This window comes from Apteryx rowi, unplaced genomic scaffold (assembly GCF_003343035.1).
Source record: "Apteryx rowi isolate R43461 unplaced genomic scaffold, aptRow1 scaffold_261, whole genome shotgun sequence".
Classification (NCBI taxonomy): domain Eukaryota; kingdom Metazoa; phylum Chordata; class Aves; order Apterygiformes; family Apterygidae; genus Apteryx; species Apteryx rowi.
In genome coordinates, this window is record NW_020448986.1 from 131,151 (window position 1) to 152,013 (window position 20,863).

General features: G+C 35.6%; 1 protein-coding gene across 1 annotated transcript in view; it reads left to right on the plus strand.

Moving 5' to 3' along the window:
• Positions 1 to 20,863, plus strand: part of FBXL13 (F-box and leucine rich repeat protein 13) — a 96,888-nt gene that overhangs the window by 7,336 nt on the left and 68,689 nt on the right. The window contains exons 5-8 of the mRNA XM_026067693.1: positions 2,090 to 2,199; positions 4,119 to 4,226; positions 17,368 to 17,463; positions 19,213 to 19,348. Coding sequence (XP_025923478.1) covers positions 2,090 to 2,199; positions 4,119 to 4,226; positions 17,368 to 17,463; positions 19,213 to 19,348 — 450 coding nt within the window. The remainder of the gene's footprint in view (positions 1 to 2,089; positions 2,200 to 4,118; positions 4,227 to 17,367; positions 17,464 to 19,212; positions 19,349 to 20,863) is intronic.

Sequence of the window (20,863 nt, forward strand, 5' to 3'; positions counted from 1 at the left end):
TGTGAATCAACAGCTCTCACAGAGCAGGAGCCCCAAACTGTTGTCAAACTTCCCTAAGCAGTTTTCAGAGCCTTTCTCTTCTTTTCTATTTCTTTTTCATTCTCTTCTAAATAGTGCTTTCAGCAAAGGCAACTTTTGTTAATCTTAAGTCCACAGAAGCATCTGGAGTCATCTGGAGACATCTGGTGGGCATAATTGCACAATGTATTTTCTTCCATGACAAAGCTGGCATACGAAGAAACTCTATTCAGGCATTCCTGGCTCTGTTCCTCAGTTTTTTGACTCTTCACTTGTACCATTATAACTGTTTGTGGGATTGCACTGTAAACTAGGGTACTGGAATGATTTACAGTTAAAAAAAGTGTTGGTCTTTTTTCTTGAATAAAATCTGATCACTTTTGCAATCTGCTTATAATAGAACTACCTGTGCTGTGGGCACAACCAAGGGAGGAGTGATCTGTGGCAAAAGTACAGGAGTGAACAGTGTGTTGTGAGAAAGGATTAAATGGGCTGAGAATTTCTAAACTAGTTTTGCCACCAGTGTGGTATTAGATCCTGACTAATTAAAATCAGACCGTGTTCATGTAGAACGTAGTTTGGCCCTCCCATCCAATCCTGGGAAATTTTGCCTGCCTCCCTTGGGTCTTTTGGACAACAAAAAATTGATGGTATTTTGTAGTCATTTGCCCTGCAAATCTTTCCAGTTTCTGTACCTTATTGAGTAGTGTAGCATAGAAAGTTATTAAAGTGTATAATTAAAGTGTAAAGTGTACACTTACTGAAGTGTGTAATTAAGTAATATCATACAATATGTTCCCTGGAACATGTAGCATTTAAACATGGCTAAGATAACAGAAAACAAATTTAGGAATATACTATCAAAATTGCATTTTTTGCTGGATTTGAGATACACTGGTGTTTTTTCACAAACAGATATAAATTTAGTTTATTTCAGTTGAATTTCAAGACACCTTTTTGTTAAAAATAATAGCTATGTTAAGTGATGCTATAGTGTACATTTAAAATTTCAAAATTTACATTTTAATCATTGTTTTTGAAGAAGAAGACTTCATGCCACATTTGTCGAGCTTAGCCCTGGTCCATGACACAGGATTATGTAGAACTAATTACTCAAGCAGCTGTTTGTTCTTAAAAATCTCCAGTAAGAGTCTCTGAGTTCTCTTTGTAGCTTGTTGTAGTTTTTTACAAGATTAACAAAGAAAAAGTAATTTTGAATGATGACTTAAGCTTTATTTCAGAAAATTGTAATGATTTCCTCTTGTCTTTCCTTGAATGGCTGTGAAGAACATTTTATTTCCATTGCCTTTGTAACACCTTTTATGTATAGAAGGACAGTTACAGTATTCCACATGCACACTCTTTGCACCCAGACTAAAAAACACTCAATTCCTTCAATCTTCCCTCAAAAATCATGTTTTTTAGTTTGTATTAATTCATAATGAGCTTGTGGTCTTTCATAACCCCAAATCTTTATCTGCTGTACTGCTGCCAAATATCCTGTATGCTTTTTTGTACATTTAACACTTAAGTGTAACATGTAGCACTTGTCTTTACTAAATTTACTTTTATGACTTTTAACTCCCTCTCCACTTTGTCAAGACCATTTTGAATTTTGTCCTGTGAATTGCTCACAGTTTTTTCCCTCTCCAGTCCAGGTGGCATCTACAAATGGTAGGAATGTGCTCCCTTCTATGCCATCCAAAACATTTTTAAATTTATGAAGTTATATGTTATTTCACTTAGGTCTGTATATATTTTGCAGCTTCAAGTCCTATGAAATTACTGGCTTTGGTAAATCAAGCTGTAGATCAATAATGTCTTATATGGAACTCTAATAAAATGCAATTACATCCTATTTATGCTTTGCTTTCTGACTTGGAATCCTATTGTAAAGTTTTTAATTATATCTATTACAAAAAGTTGTTATTTATATCCTTACAAAAAATGAACCGAAAAGCTACTTTATTGAAAAGTAATTTGGTAAACAATCATCATCTAAGGCATTTAAATGACACACTTGTTCTTGATTATGGTCCCCAAATTGTTTATCATTAAATATGTTTTTCAGTGGCAACAAAGAGACTACAACAGATCTTTAATAAAATATCTTTAAATGCTGTCTTAAAAGCTTGGCATGCCGAGGCCTGCAGTTCTTTGAAAACAAAAGCCTATTTTGAGGTATGCAATATATACTTCTAATATAGTAAACTCAGTGATTAAAGATTACCTCCATAAATTCCAACTGTTATGGAAAAACAGCTCTATCAATATTAAATGAAGCATTTTACTGTACTACTGCGAATACTACTGTTTAGTGCTTACAGTGTTATGGAAGTAGACCATTGCCTATGTGTGTGATCTAGAGGCCAATTTATGAGTAAAAGCTTGGTCATATCTTAAGCAGCAAAAAGTGTTGAGTGTTACCATATATTATAAGCAATTTATCTAGCTTGGATTGTGTGGCTGATGTCCATCTCCCATTTGAGATGGCTAATAATGATGATGCCTCTAGACCCCAGCTAGCAGAATCTAAAAGGTGTAGATCCCTGCAGAGTGAGGGGAAGTAGCTCCATCCCCTCCCAAAAAGTATGAGGTAGACAAAATGGGGGGGGGGGGTATATCACCTGTGAGTTTGCAGTGCATACAGCTGCATGTGCACTTCTGGACCACATACGCCCCATCTCCCAGCAGTCATATCTGGCCTCACCGTGGGAAATAAGGCTCTTGTATTTTCTGGGAAGGTTTCTCCAGGAAAAGGAAAACCATGCTGCAGCTTGGTGGGATGCTAAGGAGATACCATGTGGGAACTGATAACATGGGGGTTGCAAAAATCACACTCACGCAGCTAAAGCTCTCCCAGTGTTTGGCTCCTTTTGCTTCCCCTACTGTAGGGTGGTTGGTCGGAATGAAAACCACCTATGCACAATTAATCCTTTGCTGGCTGCCAAGCACCAGTTGTCACATCCTTCCCGGAGTAAACCTATCATCAATCCTGCTTCTTCACTAGTCCCTAAAATTATTTGGTTGACTCTAACTTGTAATGTTTTCTTTCTTGTCCCTCCCATACCTTTTCCTTAGTCTGTTTTCTTGCTGGTATTTTAAAACATCTAAAATGTTAGTCTGAGTGAACTGGGTTAACAAAAGATGTCCTGCTTCTGGAGGACAGCAGGGCATTCTTAAGAAATAATATTCTTGAAATTCTTTCCATTCTTAATAGCAGTTATAAGGACTGGTTTGACTTCTGTAATTAGATTAGAATGCATATAACAAAAAAATATAGCTGAATCTCTTCACATTTTTTGATTAGTATGCACTTTTGCAGGCATTTTGGGTGCAATTAAATTACCTAAACATAGGCACTTGGTGTAATTTGATATGCCCCAGGATAAGGAAAGGCCAGACCAGGCAGGCCTCCATCAGTTCTTGAGCCAATGCTCAAGAAGTGCAAGAATTATCTGCAAGTCCTGTGTCATAACTGCCAGTCTTCTGTGGGAGTCTTGGATACTCCAGGGCATCTGAGATGACACTCTAATTGGCTTTAAAAAGCATTATTAGGCCAATAATGATGATGATAGGAAGTAAACCTAATGGGCCAGAAGGACTCATATTGCTGCTAACGGGCAAATGAATTTTTCAGAATGGCAAATTATAATCTAAAGCTCATTATCTCCATTTGTTCTATTCTTTCTGTCTCTCCCACCCATTGTCTTCTTCCTTCCCATTTTCTTTACTAATTTTTTCCTTTCCTCCATATTTTCTCCTTTCTATTCTCTAACAGTATGTTTCTGTCATACAATGTGCACAAATCAGTGTACAGAGTGTTTTAGTTTGGAAGTGTAGATTGTCTCCTATGCTTCTATATTGTGTTGCTGCAATTCAAAATCATGAGATGGACCCTAAAACTATAATTATCCTTGGTAACAGCAGTTACAAATGTTCACAGATGTGTAACTATATGGGAGCTTGAAAATATGTAGTTAAATTTAGCAAATTTAACTTCCTTTTTTGATGATATTTCTGAACATTTAAAAGTATTTAAAAGTTTGAACTTGCGATTAAGATAAAATTGTATTTCTCTTGTGCCATCTTTTTTTCAGAGTTTGGTAAAGAAAGGTCAGGAAGGCTGTTTTGGTTCAAATGAAGATCTTTCTTATGAATCTGTTAAATGTAAAACATCCAATTTACCAGAAAAAGCCTTATTACAGGTTTGTTGATATTCTAAAAATAATTAATATTTTATTATGTATATTTACTATACAGTATATATTATGTTTTGCTTCAAAAGCTGTGTCTGTGCAATGGAAAGGAAGGTTCTTGTTTATGTTGTTCTGGCTGCTGCACTTTGGGACAGGTGGATCCTTTGAAGTATAGTAATGTTATTCCTTTCTTCGGTGGCAGCTGATCATATTATCATATTCTGCATGCCTCATCCTGACATCGAGAAGTTTCTCTGAGCTAAGACCGAAAGAGAAAAGGTAGAATCAGAAAGGGAGAACATGAAATCAGGAAATCTGTAGGATAGGTACAGCTTGGAACTCCTGAGAGAAGTAAATGGACTTGCTTGCAGCAGATAGAAGACCATAAGCTAAGCCCCAGCAGTGACAGCAGTTTATTTTCTCAGAGATAGAGAAGACTGTACAGAGATTATGCCACTCAGGAAGACAGTAAAAGCTGCTAGCCCAGAAAGCAAGACTAGGGATAAAGAATCTACTATAGCTTTAAAGAGTGAAAACTTTTTGATAAGCTAACTTGTAGAAAAGAAGGTAGTTCTACCCAGAAGTAAGATGCTCTGGCCAAATAGGAGTCTTTGCGTACAGGTTGGTAAAAATCTGCATAATCGGTAGAGCTTAATTTGTGGTAACATTTAAGGAAAAGGACATGCTTATTAACTAATGGTCATGGAGCCTTCAGTTGTAAAGCCCAGTTTAACTAAGGCCCATTACTGGAAATAATTGCCATTGAAGGATACATTGGAAATACTGCTAAAATGTTTTGATCTTTAACGTCTTACTTACAACCTTTAATTTCTTGCATCTCCACTAATTTAAAATCACAAAAATGTGAAAATGGCATTTAAGAAAAACATGATACACTTTTCTTTTAAATATTATGGACTATAGTGTATTCAAAACTCAATTTTATCCTATGAAGCCTAAAACCAAATGCATATATTTAATTTTAAGCATGTACATAATGCCACTGAAGTCACAGAAATCTTGAATCTGTAAGCTTCTGCTAAATCTTGGCCATAGTTTATAGACCTTATCAGATCGACTTTAATTCTTTATGTCATCCATATGGATTCCACTGGTGGTGCATATGGTCTTCATGAATGCGAGATTGGTTTATTTTGGCTAGATGCATCCTTGGGGCTTAGTCTGTGCTATTTTCTTAATACTGGCTAACTTAGTAGGAAAGAATTTCTACTATTAAATGATTCAGTTATGGGCTGAACTTGGTAATGGTAATACTCATACCTGTAATTACTAAGACTTTGTTACTAATTAAGGAATAATCTCTAGTATGAATCTCTTCTTCAAAAACTGTGCACTCCAAGGGCTGTGTTCCCCCCTATAGAAGTGTGAACACCAGTAAAACAGAGGGAGAGATTTGGTTACTGTATGAGTAGCAGAATGAATGAAATTAGATCTACACTGCCACCTCCTAATGTTCTCATCCCTAATAAGACAGTACCATATTATGAGTGTTTTTTGGACTTTTCCGGTGCGTCACAGCTGAACACCTGAGTCCCCTCAGTATGAAAGAATCACCCTTGAAGACCTAGACAGCTTGCATATATCCATACATACCAAACTTGTCATACCTATACATAATTGTTCAAGTTTTCAGAAGGTCTATGATGCATACTAGCATCCTTTCTTCATTAAAAACCATGAAATAATGTAGTCTTTCTGTTAGTTTCAAAATGTACAATATTGACAATATCATTGCCTTTTTCCAGTTTGGGAGAAATCTGTTTCTTTTGTGTTAATCCATGAGTCCTGTGTTTTTGACATCTGGTTCATCAGCTCAATATATGGTGTTTTAGGCTGTCCTCAGAGATTACCCTTTTTTGAGGCCACAGCCCCATTTCTAGCCTACATTGTTCAAAAGTTACACGTAAACCAATGTGTTCATCTGAAGTTCACCCATCCAGGGAGAATCCAAACTTTACACATGGAGGAAGAACAAAACTTTACAGTTACTTGTAGGAAGATGTCTAGATTGTTTGGGACAGAGATAATTATGATAATTATGACCAGGAATGTCCTCTTTCTAGCTGGAGAAATGTTACCTTAATTTTAACCTGGGTAATTTCTCCTGAGGCGACGTAGTTTCTTGGGATAGCTATATATTTGATTGCTGTTCTCCTAAGGCACTCCCATTTTGATTCAAAGGTACTTTTCTCAGGGCAACCTTAATATCACAGTTATGACTTACTTAAAGTTATTTACAACTATATTGGATATATTATGAGTTGGCCAGGTTAGGTTTACTAACATACATTGGCACTTACTCTTCTATAATTATTTGTGTGAGAATTGTCTCTGTTACAAAAATGTGTTGGGTACCTATAAAGTCTCTACTCCACATATTTTTTGATAGAAGCTTTTGGATTGGATGCCTACCTTGTATGGTTTTTCTATCAAATTTATTATTTGTGTATATAGGATTCTTAATTTCCAAATACATAGATCATCTTCTGCCAAGAAGTGTGAGACTCAGCTTGTAGATTAAGACCACTCAGTTCAGATCTCAAAATACAGGATTCTGTATGAGAGCTGAGAGCTCATTGCCTGACCAAATGTAGCTGTAGGGGGGATCTGCAAATAAGCACCTTGGTTTAGCTGTTTTAATCTGTGAATTGTGTCCCATCCTAGGAGTGAAATCATTGTGATTAATATCTCAAACAAGAAAGAACAGCTGTTTATCTTATCTGTGGTTCTTTTGAGAGGATGATCTATCCTTTTTTTGTACTGGAAACTTATTTTTCTGGGATTCCTCAATATCTGAGAAGGGAATAGAGGAGTGGTTAAGGCTGCTTTATCATTCATGGGTGCTGTTGCCACAGAGAATCAGACCTCAATAAAGTCTACGTACAAGAAAAGCAGAATCTTGGTATAACATACCAAAAGGAACAGCAGCTCTTGTGAGATATGTAGCCATACTTTTTGATTATGGCTACACAGCAGCTGTAAAAATCCATTGTATAATTTTCTGTTTTGTTTATATATAAAATGAAATTTATAGCCTATATAAATCAAATATCCTGGCAAGATCTACTTTAGTGGCTTAGCAGAAAACACTGATGTCTTCCATTTCTAGAGCAATTACAACTCTGAGGTCTGGAGCTGAAATATAAGGTAGTTTGCCAGCCCTGATACTAGTCCCATCACAATGTATATTTTTGTGTGTTATTGTGAGGAGAATGAAGTAGAATGTGAGAATTGTACTGTTTTTGCTGAAGAAATAATAGACTGGAAAATTAAAAAAAGAGAAAATTGCGCAATCCACACAATTTTCAAGCCTTATTTCTGTGATCCATATATAAATATGTCATTGTAGGAAGAGGACTTATTTTTGTTTATCATTATTTTACATAGTATTTACATGTCCTGTATATCTAAAATCCAAAAGCTAGAGCTAAGGAAATCATATCCCATAAAAGAAATTAGGAACAATTATATTAATGCAGTAGAAGCAACATGAGATGAAAGAAAACAAAAAAACAACTTCAACAATGGATAAGATGAATTCATTAAAGATTATTAGCCAAAAGAGCATTGTAGTAAAGGTGATGCTGGATTTTTCACTAGAGAGTGATCGATATCTCTCAGATTTTCAGAAAACAATTAGTAAATAAGGATAACATTTTCTGAGTATTTGCAAATAAATCATCTGATAAATTTAAAAGTTCTTTAACTAGCAGGATGTCCATTCAGGAATCTGCATTATTATCTCAAATTTTTTTTGTGACTGAGCACACAGGTAAAGGTAAAGAAATGTAAACCTCCTAAATCTAAGCAGTGTACTTATATAGTTTTGTGTTCCTAAAGACAAGACATGCAGACCAGTTTTTCTACACCTTTTCATGTTTTCCTGTATGTAATACATGCCTGTTCAATGAACTGAACAAAATGTATTTTTCTATTCTTATTTGTATATAGTAATTAATTTTGAAATACGGTGTTTAATTCAGTCCTGTGTTCTTATGTTCTTATAATTTGCTCTTCTTTACAGCACTGGAAAATAAAAAGCTATTATGTAATGCAATATTTATTCCTTCTGGAAGGAAACGATGCTCCAATTCACTAAAGGATACAAAAACCTGAAATGAACTTAGGCAGGAGTTAAGCACCAAGATCTAAAATAAAGATCCTTAAAAATATGGTTCAGTATCACTTAACCCTGCAAATGCAAAAGTTTTCAGTATTAAAGTTCCTCAGAACTGGAAGTTTTGCTAAGGCTCTTGGACCCACTCATACGATTTAAAGGAGACTGTCCCATCCTTCACCATTTGCTCTTTTCTTGCCCCAGCACCATCCTCCCCTTTGTGTTCCTAATAGTAATTTTTGTGACTTTGTAGTGAACCAGATCAAGGAACAGATCTATCTGAAAAATAGCCACTTTCTTGTTTTACTGAATTATTTGACAGTTGGATCAATTCCTCAATCCAAGTCACTGTGTGGTGCACAAATACTTGTCTGGGTACAAAGGACGTGGGAAATAAGTGGTGGGGAAATGGAGAAGCAAGAGTAGATCACCCTCTTATGGCAGCAGTTCCAGATTCTGCTGGTTTAAAGTGTTCAGTGAGTCCCAGGGCCTGTCTCAAGCTTAAGCTTATTGGGATCCATGGATGAAACCATTCTTTGCCTGTCTAGCCTGTGCATCTCTAGGCAGTTTTAGGGTATACTGAGTGCGGCAGCTGCTGGCGTTCTTCAAAGTGTAACTGGAAAAGGAACATGCATCCCAGAAGAGAAAGAATCTTCTCCAAAATGTCATCCAGTCCATGCTCTTACCTCTTGTCTTACCTTTCTTCTCTGTTCCCCTTCCTCAAAAATTCTGTCTTCCCAATCAGAATGAGCAAATTAACATTTACTTTGGATAGTGAGGGCATAGATAGTGAGGTGAGATATAGATGAAGACCGTAGCCCAGGCAAGAACAAGTTTTTTGTGTTAACCAGCTGGTGTGCTAGACAGTGTTTGCTTCCTCCTGTCTCTTTTTCTCATGTGCAGCGATGAGCCGAAGTGAGCTGTAGTGAGGTGTCCTGTGGTCACTTCGCTGCAGGAAGGCACAGCTGTGCTGTATTTTTCCTATGGAGGTAGCCCAAAAGGTGTTGGGCTGCAGAGGATGGGAGCTGATTCTCTTAGTTAATTTTGCTGTAAACAGAGGATTAAGGAATGGGATCAACAAAAAGAGGACACCAGGAATACAGAGATTTTGGGAGCATTCCTGGTAGATGTATGTGGAAGTGGCTTGGAAGTGAGCAGGATTGGAGAGTGCCTTCTGGAGGGTTTTTTTAGGATATACAGAGAGATTACGCTGAGTCTAAAGTATTTTTGCAAATATTTTTTATGTATGTGGGATAAATGATACAAGTTGTTACATACGTGGGCTGGAAGCTGGGGGTGTGGGTCCGTGGGGCAAGCCAAAAATTGTGGCTTTATTTATGTGTAAAGTGCAGAGGGAACAAAAATTATTACAGAAAAGAAGGGAGTTATCCAGAAAACTTGAGAACTGTTGCTATAGAGCAAGAATACCTGAATCCTTCTATTCAAAATGCTTCAATTTTGTATTAAAAAAAATATGGCTCCCTTGATCCAGAAAGAAATGCAAATCTGGGTGTCTGTCACCTGGTAGTAGTTAAGGTACTCTCCTTTATTAGAAGTTTCCTAAACATTAGTTTCTTTTCCTTGAGCTTTCACTATTTTGCTCAGTACTGTAAGTACAGAAGAAGCTCTTCTCTACTGGCAAGAATCTAGAGCTTCCCAATAGGTAGGTGTCTAACCATGTGCTGCAGAAAGGCCGGTCGCTCTTTCTTTGTTTTCTTGCCTCCATCAACCTTTGTGTTTGCTTTTTGGTAGTTACAGTGCAACATCTTCAACAGGAGATTGTTAGTGGGTGCTGTCTCCGCCAGGCCTCTGGTCTTTGGTCAGGATGTCTTCCTAGAAAGCAGGAGCAACGGAGGAAATTGAGCCAAGGTCTTCTATAGTGCGTGAATCTTGACTTTAGGGTCTCAGTGATTTTAATTTATACGAAGAATGTCAGATCCTTCAGCAGGTAAAGCTGTTTCTATTTTCTTGTTTCTCTTTAGTAGCTTCTGTAGAATTTGTGTTTACTTTGAACATTCACAGACTGTGGCAAATAAAGCGTGCCTGGACTTCTCAAAGCTGTGGAACTTATGGTAATGAGATTTTATTGTCTGTAGCCCTGTGGAGGACATTTGGCACTGGTTCCTTTCTAAATCAAGGGTATTTGTTTTGATAAATATCCCTGTTATTATGTTATCATTTATTGTAGCTTTTTGTTCTGTTCCCATGCAAAAAATATCTGTCAGTTTATATTTACTGCTGGGATAAGATCTGTCTTCAGGGCCTGCTGTAAATCATTTGCTTTTAAATTTCACCTTTTTTTGATACAGTTTCCTATAAAAGTCAGCAGCACCATAGTACCCTAAAGTGTTGTTGACGGCAAGTGGCTGCGCTGCTCTCAAGCTGACTGCCTGGTCTTGATCTGGATCTTACATGAAATTAACGTTACAACAGGCCATTTCAGATCTGAAAATTCAGAGGGCTGTTAGCAAGAGAGTGACAAATCAAAATCCTTGCTTTTTTTCTTCTACCAAGAAACTAGGTCTTATCGATGAATAATAATAATACATCCTATATCTTTGTTCTCATTCTAACAAAACATATAGTTCCATTTCTTCAAATACTTTTTGTGATCTACATCAAAATTCCTTAGAATTTTAAGATAGATTAAGTTTTGAAGTTAAAGAAGTAGTCTAAATGTCCAAATCAGTCAGACTTTCAGTTAGGTAAGCCTGTGATGGATCCAACTATAATCATCGTGGGATGCAAGTCTTTGAAATGATGGGGCTTTCATAGAAGGCATTTGTTATTGAAAAGGGGTTACACGTTTATGTGCTTTCAAAAATCTTTGTAAGTGCCTAACTGCATTATGAACCAGCTAAATATCTTTAAAATTAATATAGCTGTAATAAAATCCCAGGATTCCAGAATAAAAACATACAGCCAGAAAAATCCACTTTTTTGATTATTTTGGACAGATGATATATAACAGCAGCCTAAAAGAACTGTGTTTAAAATACATTTTCCCTCCATTAAATTAATAATGTATTGGATTAGGGAATTACACAGGATTCCACCATTTCCCTTCAGATAAATTTTATATGTGATTTAAGTGGCAAAAGTTAACATTAATGTCTCCATGGTGTTCCTGCCAGGATCTCTGTGCAAAGTCCTACCATGCAATTACTTTCTTCGTTTGCTTGGCAAGAAGTTGAGATTTGTACATTCTGCAGCCTAATCTTTTGAGGAGACATAATTAGAAACAGCTATTTGGAAATTTCAGTGGTGTGATGTGAGGCTTATTTTCATAGGAAAATACATGTAAATTCTTGGGTGTTTTAATGCATTTTTTTTATTTCCATTTGTTGCATCAGTTTGTGCAAACAAGATATTCCTCAGGGTATCATTGAATGTCTCTTGTACAAGATATATTGTGTTTGTAAAATCCAGAGTTTGCTCAATAACCAGGTCATGGCAATGTAGCAGTTGCAGAGGATTTAGGCGCTATAGGCAGGGCTTAGGCAGAATACTACTGAGTCACCTAAGCATCTGATCGTAGTGATCCACAATCGTCACCTGTTGTCCAGCCCTGCAAGAGCCTCCTGTTGTATTCTGAAGTGGTTCAGAGTGCAGTTAGGCATTTACAGCGATCTGGGTGTCTGGGTATGCGTGAAAATCTTCCAGCCTGAATAGCATGGCACTTCTCTCATGAGTCAAGTTTCTGAAGTTAAAATGCAAGCGTGTCATGCTTCCCTGAGCGGACTGACAGATGTCATCAGTACACACTCAGTATGCAAAGGGAGGATAACTGTAGTGATCCAGCCTTGGCTCACCAACCTTGGTATCCTGTTCCTCATGGTAAGCAGCAGAAGATACCCGAGGAACAGACTATGAGAACAGGGTAATTCTAGAGTGGTTATTTTTCATATACCCTTGCTTTAGTTTAGTGATTTCTTGAGCTGAAGGTTGCATCCATATCATCACATTTAATTGCCATTGATGGACCTTTCTTTAAAAATTTATTTAATTATTTTACAACCATTCGTAATTGGCAAAGGATGAGAAAGTGTGGATAAAGTGCTTCCCCGGTTTGTTTTAAAATTGCAGCCTGTTAAGTTGTTTTGGTGCCTGTATTTCTCCTGTTAAGAAATGGAATTGAATAATAATTTTCTCTAAATAAGAATTTTCTTTCATGATTTCAGTAATTTTGTGCATCTTCCTGTATCTTCTGTCTGACATCCTATTCTGAATTGAAGAGCTCTAATCTTGAATGATTTCCCTTATATAAAAACTGTTCTTTATTCTGATTGTCTTTGTTCCCCTTTTCTGTGTTTTTCCTATTTCTCTGTGTGACCAGAGGTTTATAGGGAGTTCAAGATAGAAACATTGAAGATAGGAGCACACCACAGATGTATATGTGTCAGATGATGTTTCCTGTTTTGTTCTCTAGTACTTTCCTAATAATTCTTAACATTCTGTTTTGGTTCTGAGAATCAATGCCCATTGAGATGACTTTCTCAGAGAACTACATGTAATAATTCCAAGATCTCTTCACTGTGTGGAGACAGCTGATTTAAAACCCGTCACTGCGTATCTGCAGTTAGGGCTGTCTTCTGCTCTGTGTGCTACTCTGCATTTATTGTCACTGAATTTCTTTTGTCACTTTGTCTCATTCCCTCTGTGTCCTACTATCTTCTTGGAACTCTTTGCAAGACACTCTTGAATTTGATTATTCTGAGCATTTTGTATCCTCAGCAAACTTAGTCACTTCAGAGTTCACATATTTATTAGCATACATTATTGTGAAACACTACTGGTCATGTCCCTCCATTGTGAAAACTGATGATTTATCTGTAGCTTTTGTTTTTTATCTTTAAATCATTTACTAGCCAATAAGGGGACTTTCCTTTTTATCCTGTGGAAGCTCAGCTTTTAAAGAGATTTTATTTATATCTCATATAAATAGAATTACTTGTATCATCAGCTTTGTTGCTTACTTCAAAGAACTGTAATTGATTTGTGAGGCATTACTTCCCTCTATAAAAGTGGGGTTGATTCTTCCCTAGTATAACATGCATATTTCTATAGCTACTAATTTCTGCTGTTTACTGTAGTTTCAATGGGTTTGTTCAGTAAGGCTTACTAAAGATGAGTTCTCCAGCTCTTCTAATTCTTCCTACATGAAATTCTTTATAAAATTGGTATCATATTTGTCACCATCCAATCTTCTGATACCATGCCTATTTAGAAATAGATTATGTACCTCAGTCGGTTCTTCAAGAATTTCACAATTTATTTCCTTTAAAGCTTTTTGGTGGTTATCATCTGGTTCTGCTTACTTGTATTCATTTTTTTAATTTATTCTAAAGCCTCTTTCACTGATACTTTAAAATTTTGAGAAAGTTTATCAAATTCATGTGACAGATTAGGCTCTATATAAAATGGAGTTGTGATCACTTTTTAAAATGAGATTGCAACAGAGCATGATACCACTGACAGGTTGGTGCATTCTTCCAGACTTTACTGTTTACTGTTATACAACTTTTGTGGCCCACTGAAAATTAAACTCCTTTTGTATAAAGATAATTCTTATATAGGACAGGAGATAACCAATCCTTATTTGGTTATCCTTTTGGTTAGAGACACCTCCTAGGACTTACAGGCTCAATCATCCAGGCCAAAGCCTGGAATCCAGATCAGGAAATGCTTTAGTGACTGGGTTGCTATATAAAATGGGAGTACTGAGAAAGATTTGAGCCACTTCTCTGAAAGAATGGAAAGTGCTTGCCCTCAGGAAGAATTCTGGGATATGGACTTTCAGAGGAAGGGAACATCTTTTTGCAGCCCTGAATGAGGTATCTAAATTACAAAGAATGAAGACATATAAGAAAATTCTCTGCAGCAATTGGGTCATTTAAAGTTGCTCAGTGCTTGATTTTTTTAAAACCCCAAATACCTGGTTTTCCTCATGCCCTGGATATAGAGCTTAGGCAGCTAATGCAAGGTTTTGTAATCTAGTGGAGGAACAGGCACCTGTGTTCTTTTTTTGTACTTATTCCAAAGTTCTTTACAATATGTGGGATATCTGGCATGGCTTCTTAATATCTTGAAAATAGGGATTTTGTTCTATGTAGTTTGGCACAAAATAGAAGGAATTTATACATAGGAGAATTGGGCAAACATAATGTTTACTTATGAATACATTTGTATATTGTATTAAGAAAATGCAAATTTGTTTTATTGTTCAGTACAACAGTAAATATGTTATTTTTTTTTCTAGCAAGAGTATGATTTACTTTCCCAAGAATGGTATTAAATAACAATGTTGCATGAAATCTTTACATATGAAAAATGGTCCAGAATCATCTTCAATATTTCACAGAATCCCCCTTTCCAGCCTGACTGGACTGACTCCAGAGCTAATCAGGATATGGTCCCAGCAACCTCTAATATTACTTAAAATTAAAAAATATATAGTTAAAAGTTACACAGTGGTATTTAATTACTCCTACATATCTGCAGGTTTAGGCTATTTTAATATACACACGAGTCTTGTAAATGCATTACTGTATTTTCATAAAGTAACATTAGTAATCAGTCTTCTTAAAATATTCTGCATATTTTGGATATTAAGTGTATATTAGAAGGAAACATTAAGTACATTTTTAATACATTTTTGCAGGTATCTTAGAATTTTGGAAAAAACAGTTTGACCTTGATTCTGCAAATCTGTATTAATTTGGATTTTTTTTTAAACTCATACCAGCAGTTCTGTTGATATCACTGAACTTCTTTAGTGAGTAAGGATTATTTGTGGGACAACAAATTTTGAGGATCAGGCCAATTGTTTGAATTTGTCACTATTAATGTGATGAAATGTTGGCAGTGAAAGTTACATTATCAGTGATTCTCCTATCTGTTTTTTTCCTTTTCTAGATAAAGAAAGTATAGCCTTTAAATAGGTTTTATAGGTTGAAACAGAAAATGCTTTTAGATGCTGGTAGAACATTCATAATATTTTTGTTTATTTCTTTTCTTTGAACTTAGTCTCTGTGATAAAAATGGACTCCAACTGGTATATTTTTCAATCCTGTTCCTTTCAGTAGGATTGCATATAGTATGGAAAGGATAGAAGATTCTCTTAAGGAAGGAATATTTCCTTTTCTGAAACAAGTCATTTTATTAAATCATCCCCTTTTGATTCTAACTGTTTTTTAGTGACTCATTTATTATAAAATAAATTTCAGTATAACCAAGATAAACTGTACTTTGGTAATCAACACACTCCACACTTGCACTGACAGTCACTCTTTCTTCACTTCTTAGCCACATTGATTACCAGAGGTGAAACAAAATTTGATATTACTTCCTTACTTTTGCAAAGGCTTTATGTATATTGCTTCCAAGCACAATGCTTATGCCTGTGTTTGACTCAAGATTTGTCTTATATCTGTATAGTTTGAGTGAACTCTGGACATGGTATGCATTCATTTTTCTGGATAATATTTCAAATCATACTCCATATACTGATATAATGAAAAACAGTTTTTATTTTATGTGCTATTGTATGAAATGTTAAATAGCTAATCTGGAAATACTGTTCTGTAAAACACTGTGAGTCTTTGGTACGTTTTCACTCTGACATTGTATTATTGAGGTACATATCTTAATAACTGCTAAACTGAATGAACGTGTATGTGAAAAAGAGTTTTAATGTTCAGTGACATATTAGGGGATAAAATTAGAAAGTCTTTTATATATTTTTTGCTTTGGCCAATTACCGTGTAAAGTTTAAACAGATATATTGGCGTCAGCCATTGATACATTGATACCTTGTGCAGTTATGAAAGTAAGTACATTACAGGCATAAAGTTTTGCTTATATAATAGTTGCTTTAGGAAAAAAGTGGGATTTTATTGACTGTGTTTCTTTCAGGTGATTTCTTTTTCATTCTTACAACTTCACCTTTTAAGTGTTGGGGTTCGTATTAGATATTTACTTTTATATTTCAGCATATGGTATAGTACTTCAGTTCTCCAAATGCTTAGGGATATGGGAATTTTTTTGCCTGTAAATAATCCTGCTGTCTTAAATAAAATTCTGCATATGCCTTTAGTCTTTGAGACTTAAATATATCTTACATTTTCAGATGGTTATAATATAATACATATTTGCTTATGTAGCAAAGGTATTAAAAATGCATTTATTGTATTTTCCCTTATTTTGTTTTAGTGAGCTTCTAAGCTGAAAAATGGAAAATGTTAGCATTCTACTAGCAGAAATACTGTTTCAGACTTGGTCATAAAAATGGCAGGAGAGGAGCTATGGAAGAAGCTTGGCAAATGTTCTTTCAGTCTCTTATTTTTATGGTCTCAGACTGCTTTATCTGAGATTATCTATCACAACAAAATCTTTTTGGAATGCTATGCTGCCACAATCATTTCCTTTTTCAAAGTGATGTGTAGTGACAGCAGTATATTTTGGAATATTTGACTGCAAGAGATGAACTATTGGGATAGCTTATTTTTTCTACCATAATATTACAAGACCATCTTTAATATATATATTTACCAAGTATACTAGTTACATTAAAAAGAACTCTGAGGTAGAAACTACAAAAACTCTCTTAATAGGTAATTCAAAGTTGAATTTTAAAGTTCTATTTTTAATCTACAAAGGTTTGTTCCAAATCATATTGTTGCAAATAAGTTTAGGAGAGGTGTTTGAACAAGTGTTCTCTTAACACAGATGAAATGAACTGCTGATGAAAAATCTCCAGTTTTGGAACTCATCCCTGTCTTCTCCATCACAGCTTGAATTTATACACTTTTAAGCAAAGCCATCTTTTAATTTTCTTTGTTAAGGATGTTAATGACATTCTGATATAAAAGATGTGGATTAAAGTCCTAAGAAAGAAATCTTAATTTGAAAATAGTTCTGTTTTTTAGGATAGATGAATGTGTCTTGTTTACTGCAGCAGTGACTCTTACTGAACAGTTTTTAATATCATGTATTTCTGTTTTTCCAACCTAGATTTTTCATTATGTAAATTTAGTTGATCTGGCAAGATGTGCTCAGGTTAGCCAAACCTGGATGCTATTAACTCAGAACAGTTCATTATGGAGTGATGTAAGTAACATAATCACTTTCAATATTTTATTTCAATTTTGTTCATTAAAAAAAGAGTGAAACAAGGACGTAGGTTATTTCAAGTATACTAAGGATCTAGGACAAATTATTTATCCCAGAATTTGACCTGTTCTACTCAATCACATGAATAAAAGTAGGAGCAATTCAAATGAAGTTGTCTGTGGTACATCATTATAAAATCAGCGTAACTGGAAAGAGAATCAATCACTAGGGCTGGGCCCACTAAATTTAGACAAGAAGTGTCTCAGGCTCCCTCTGTAGTCTGAAAGGGCACTGTATGACTTCTGTGGCAGGAGAATGTAAACTCAGTTACAGATATTCTGAGCATATTTGTTTACTCTAGAGAGAGTCCTGTGGTGGAACAAGTAGTGCAAACCAGCTCACTTCTGTACTAATGAAGTCTTACAGTTGTTGGTGTGGGCCTTTCACCTCTAGACCACTATCAGTGTCCATGTTATTGCATTGTTTCTTGTACCCTAACATCCCAAGTGCCCTTGGCACACACATTTCTCTCAACTTGCCTGTCTCGTACACATTATGTGACCATGCCATCATGGTCTGCTTTAAGGGCCACACCTGACATAGCCAGTCTTTGCCTTGAACTTAAAAGCACGGTCACACTGCTTCTTGCTATTGCCTTCAGCAGTGCTGATGAGGTTTCAGTTATGAAGGACTGCCTCAAAGCTTTCCATTCCTTAGGTGCTGAGGTGCTATCACTAGCAGTGATACCTTGAGCACCATTACTTTTGCTGTTGTATCATTGCCACACATATAGCCATTTGTCAGCAGCGCAAAGAAACACTAAGGTCAGATTTATAAAAGTGTGTGGGCACATCAAACAGGATTTAGTCAGATTTTAGACACTCAGGTCTAAAATTACAATCCAGAAACCCTGTGCATCTTCTGCATAACTCTGGAGATGTCTAGTTTGTTAGGCATCTCCTTTTTGGACCTAAAAGTTTTTTGGGTGAAGGAGATTTATCCTCTTTTCTCCAAGAACTGCCTGACCTGTGAAACTTGCTGTGAGATGTGCAAGGGAAGGTGAGCCAGGAGCAAGGGGTAACAGAAGGACAGGCAGGGGCAGTGCTGCACGGACAAGGGGCACAGTGCTGCAGAACCCAAGTAGAAAGAGCTTTTCTGCTCTTTTTGAAACATTTAGTAGGCAGCCAGCAAAAACTATTTTCTAGTATTTTTGTTAACATTTCTTAACCTTGAACTTTTGATAGACGTTAGAAAAAATATTTTTTTAAGCAGAGATCAGATATCCCCAATCTGCAGCTTAAATCATTAAAAAAATCTTCTAGTAAAACTAAGATGATAGATTATATGTTCTTGACGTCTTGATATATCAGTAGAGTGCTAACTAGAAAAAAAATCTTTAACATCTTTAGGATTTTATACATCTTAAAGGAAACAAGTAAAATAAAAATTCAAGTCTGACAATTTTCTTTGCAGAAGATGTTTCTGACTAGTTATATTTATGGGCAGTGAAAACTAGTCTCAGTTCCATAAAGACTGTAGACACATGCTTCCTCTATGTATGAGTATTGTTAGTCAGCTCTGTAGCATTTTTATGTATGTAAAGAAACGATGTTTCTGTGTTTTCCAGACTTTTGTGATTCAGTGTTTAGAGGGAACTTATTTTAATAGTGATTTTCATAATGTTATGTATTTTGTATGTACTACTTATTAATACCTGAATTATATATTAATTGCTTAAATTTTTAGATCAATTTTTCATCAGTAAAGCATAAAGTTCAGGACAAAATAGTAGTAAATATTTTGCAGAAGTGGCGTCCATATGTATTTCGTTTGAATCTTCGAGGTTGCTATTCTCTTCACTGGCCTAGCTTTAAAAGTATCAGTAAGTATTCTATATATTTTTTAATTTTAATTCTATCTATAAATTGTCTTCACTGTATCCTTAACTACTGTTCCATTTTGCACCCTATATTCCTTTCTATAGGTCCAGCCATAATTAAGCAATCTGAATATGGGATCTGTTAAATTACTTCAGATGCCTTCCCCTGTCTTTCATTGCAGTCTGTAGGCCCAGCAGTATCCATATGACGGAGCATTGCTAGAATCCCATAAAATAGCTTATATTATATATGAAATGCTGTGACTACATTATGACAAATGAGACTGGAATGTGAACATATGCTTATATGTATCAGAATGCCAAAATCCAACTACACTGAGATAATTATTCCAAAACTCAGATGTAAAATGCTATGATATTGCGTGACAACTTAAAGTCAAGATCACGAAATGCGGTTCCTGGGAAGTCTTGATTCCCCAAAGAAATTACTTTTTGGAAAAAAAAAAAGAGATGAAAAACAGATTCATAAAGATCTGTACTATCCAATTATAAACACTTAGGACCTTGTAGAATAATTGGGAAAATGTTTGCCTCCCAGACATTCAAAATAAATAAGGAATATGCATGATGTCTGTTTAAGTAATATTTTTTGCCGATGAAAAAAACCATTGGAGAACAATTAATTTGGAAATAAAATAAGCGTCTGCAGAATAGGGACTAGCTTAATAGATTTGTAAAATGTGAATTTGCCTATATGCAGTATTGCTAATTTTGAAAGACAAATACCTCAAACATTATAATTTTAAAGAAAAGGTTTGGATCATTTTGGTCCATCTTTGGTTTTTTCAATTCCTCTTCTGTTAACAGAGTATTCTGGACCCTTCTACAGAGCTCTTGGTGGAGAGCACCACTGAAATTGTGCATAGTGAGGGTTCCTGCTTTGGACAATTTCAGTTAGAGATAATAAATTCTGAAAGTCTTTTGGGGAACTGGCTGTGTAACATCCAATGTATACTATGCTTTTAAGAGTTTATGATCTAGTCAAATTTTGTCTGCTCTGGATCTTTTGAAGTAATTTTCAAAGGTAAAAATAACTGAGAATCCCAGAGTGGTCCAAATATAGCGTTCAAATTTTAGCTCAAAGTGCAAGAGGTGTTTGATGCTACTGCCAAGGCAAAGTTCCTCTGGATATGGGAAAAGCATCCTAGTCCTTCCTGACAGTTTATGTGGGAGTACACGTGACTATGTGATCAGGAGTTCATTCCCTGCATGACTGCATTTTGCAATAGTATCAGCTCAGTAATCTTTTTCCATAGCAGTTGAATAGCTAGCACACCACTAAGCACAGAACCGGGCAGGAAAAATAAAAAACCTTTATGATCAGTGTTAAAGGTTCAGTACTAGCTATCAAAGTGCCCTTGATTCATTAGGAGTTGCCTAACTGATATTCAGCCATTTTATCATGCTAGTGCTAAAAAACCTTGGTAGTGTTTTCACGGGAAAATTTTTTTCTGCTACACCTGGGCAAAATTCCAAGAAATATTTTTGATTTCTGGC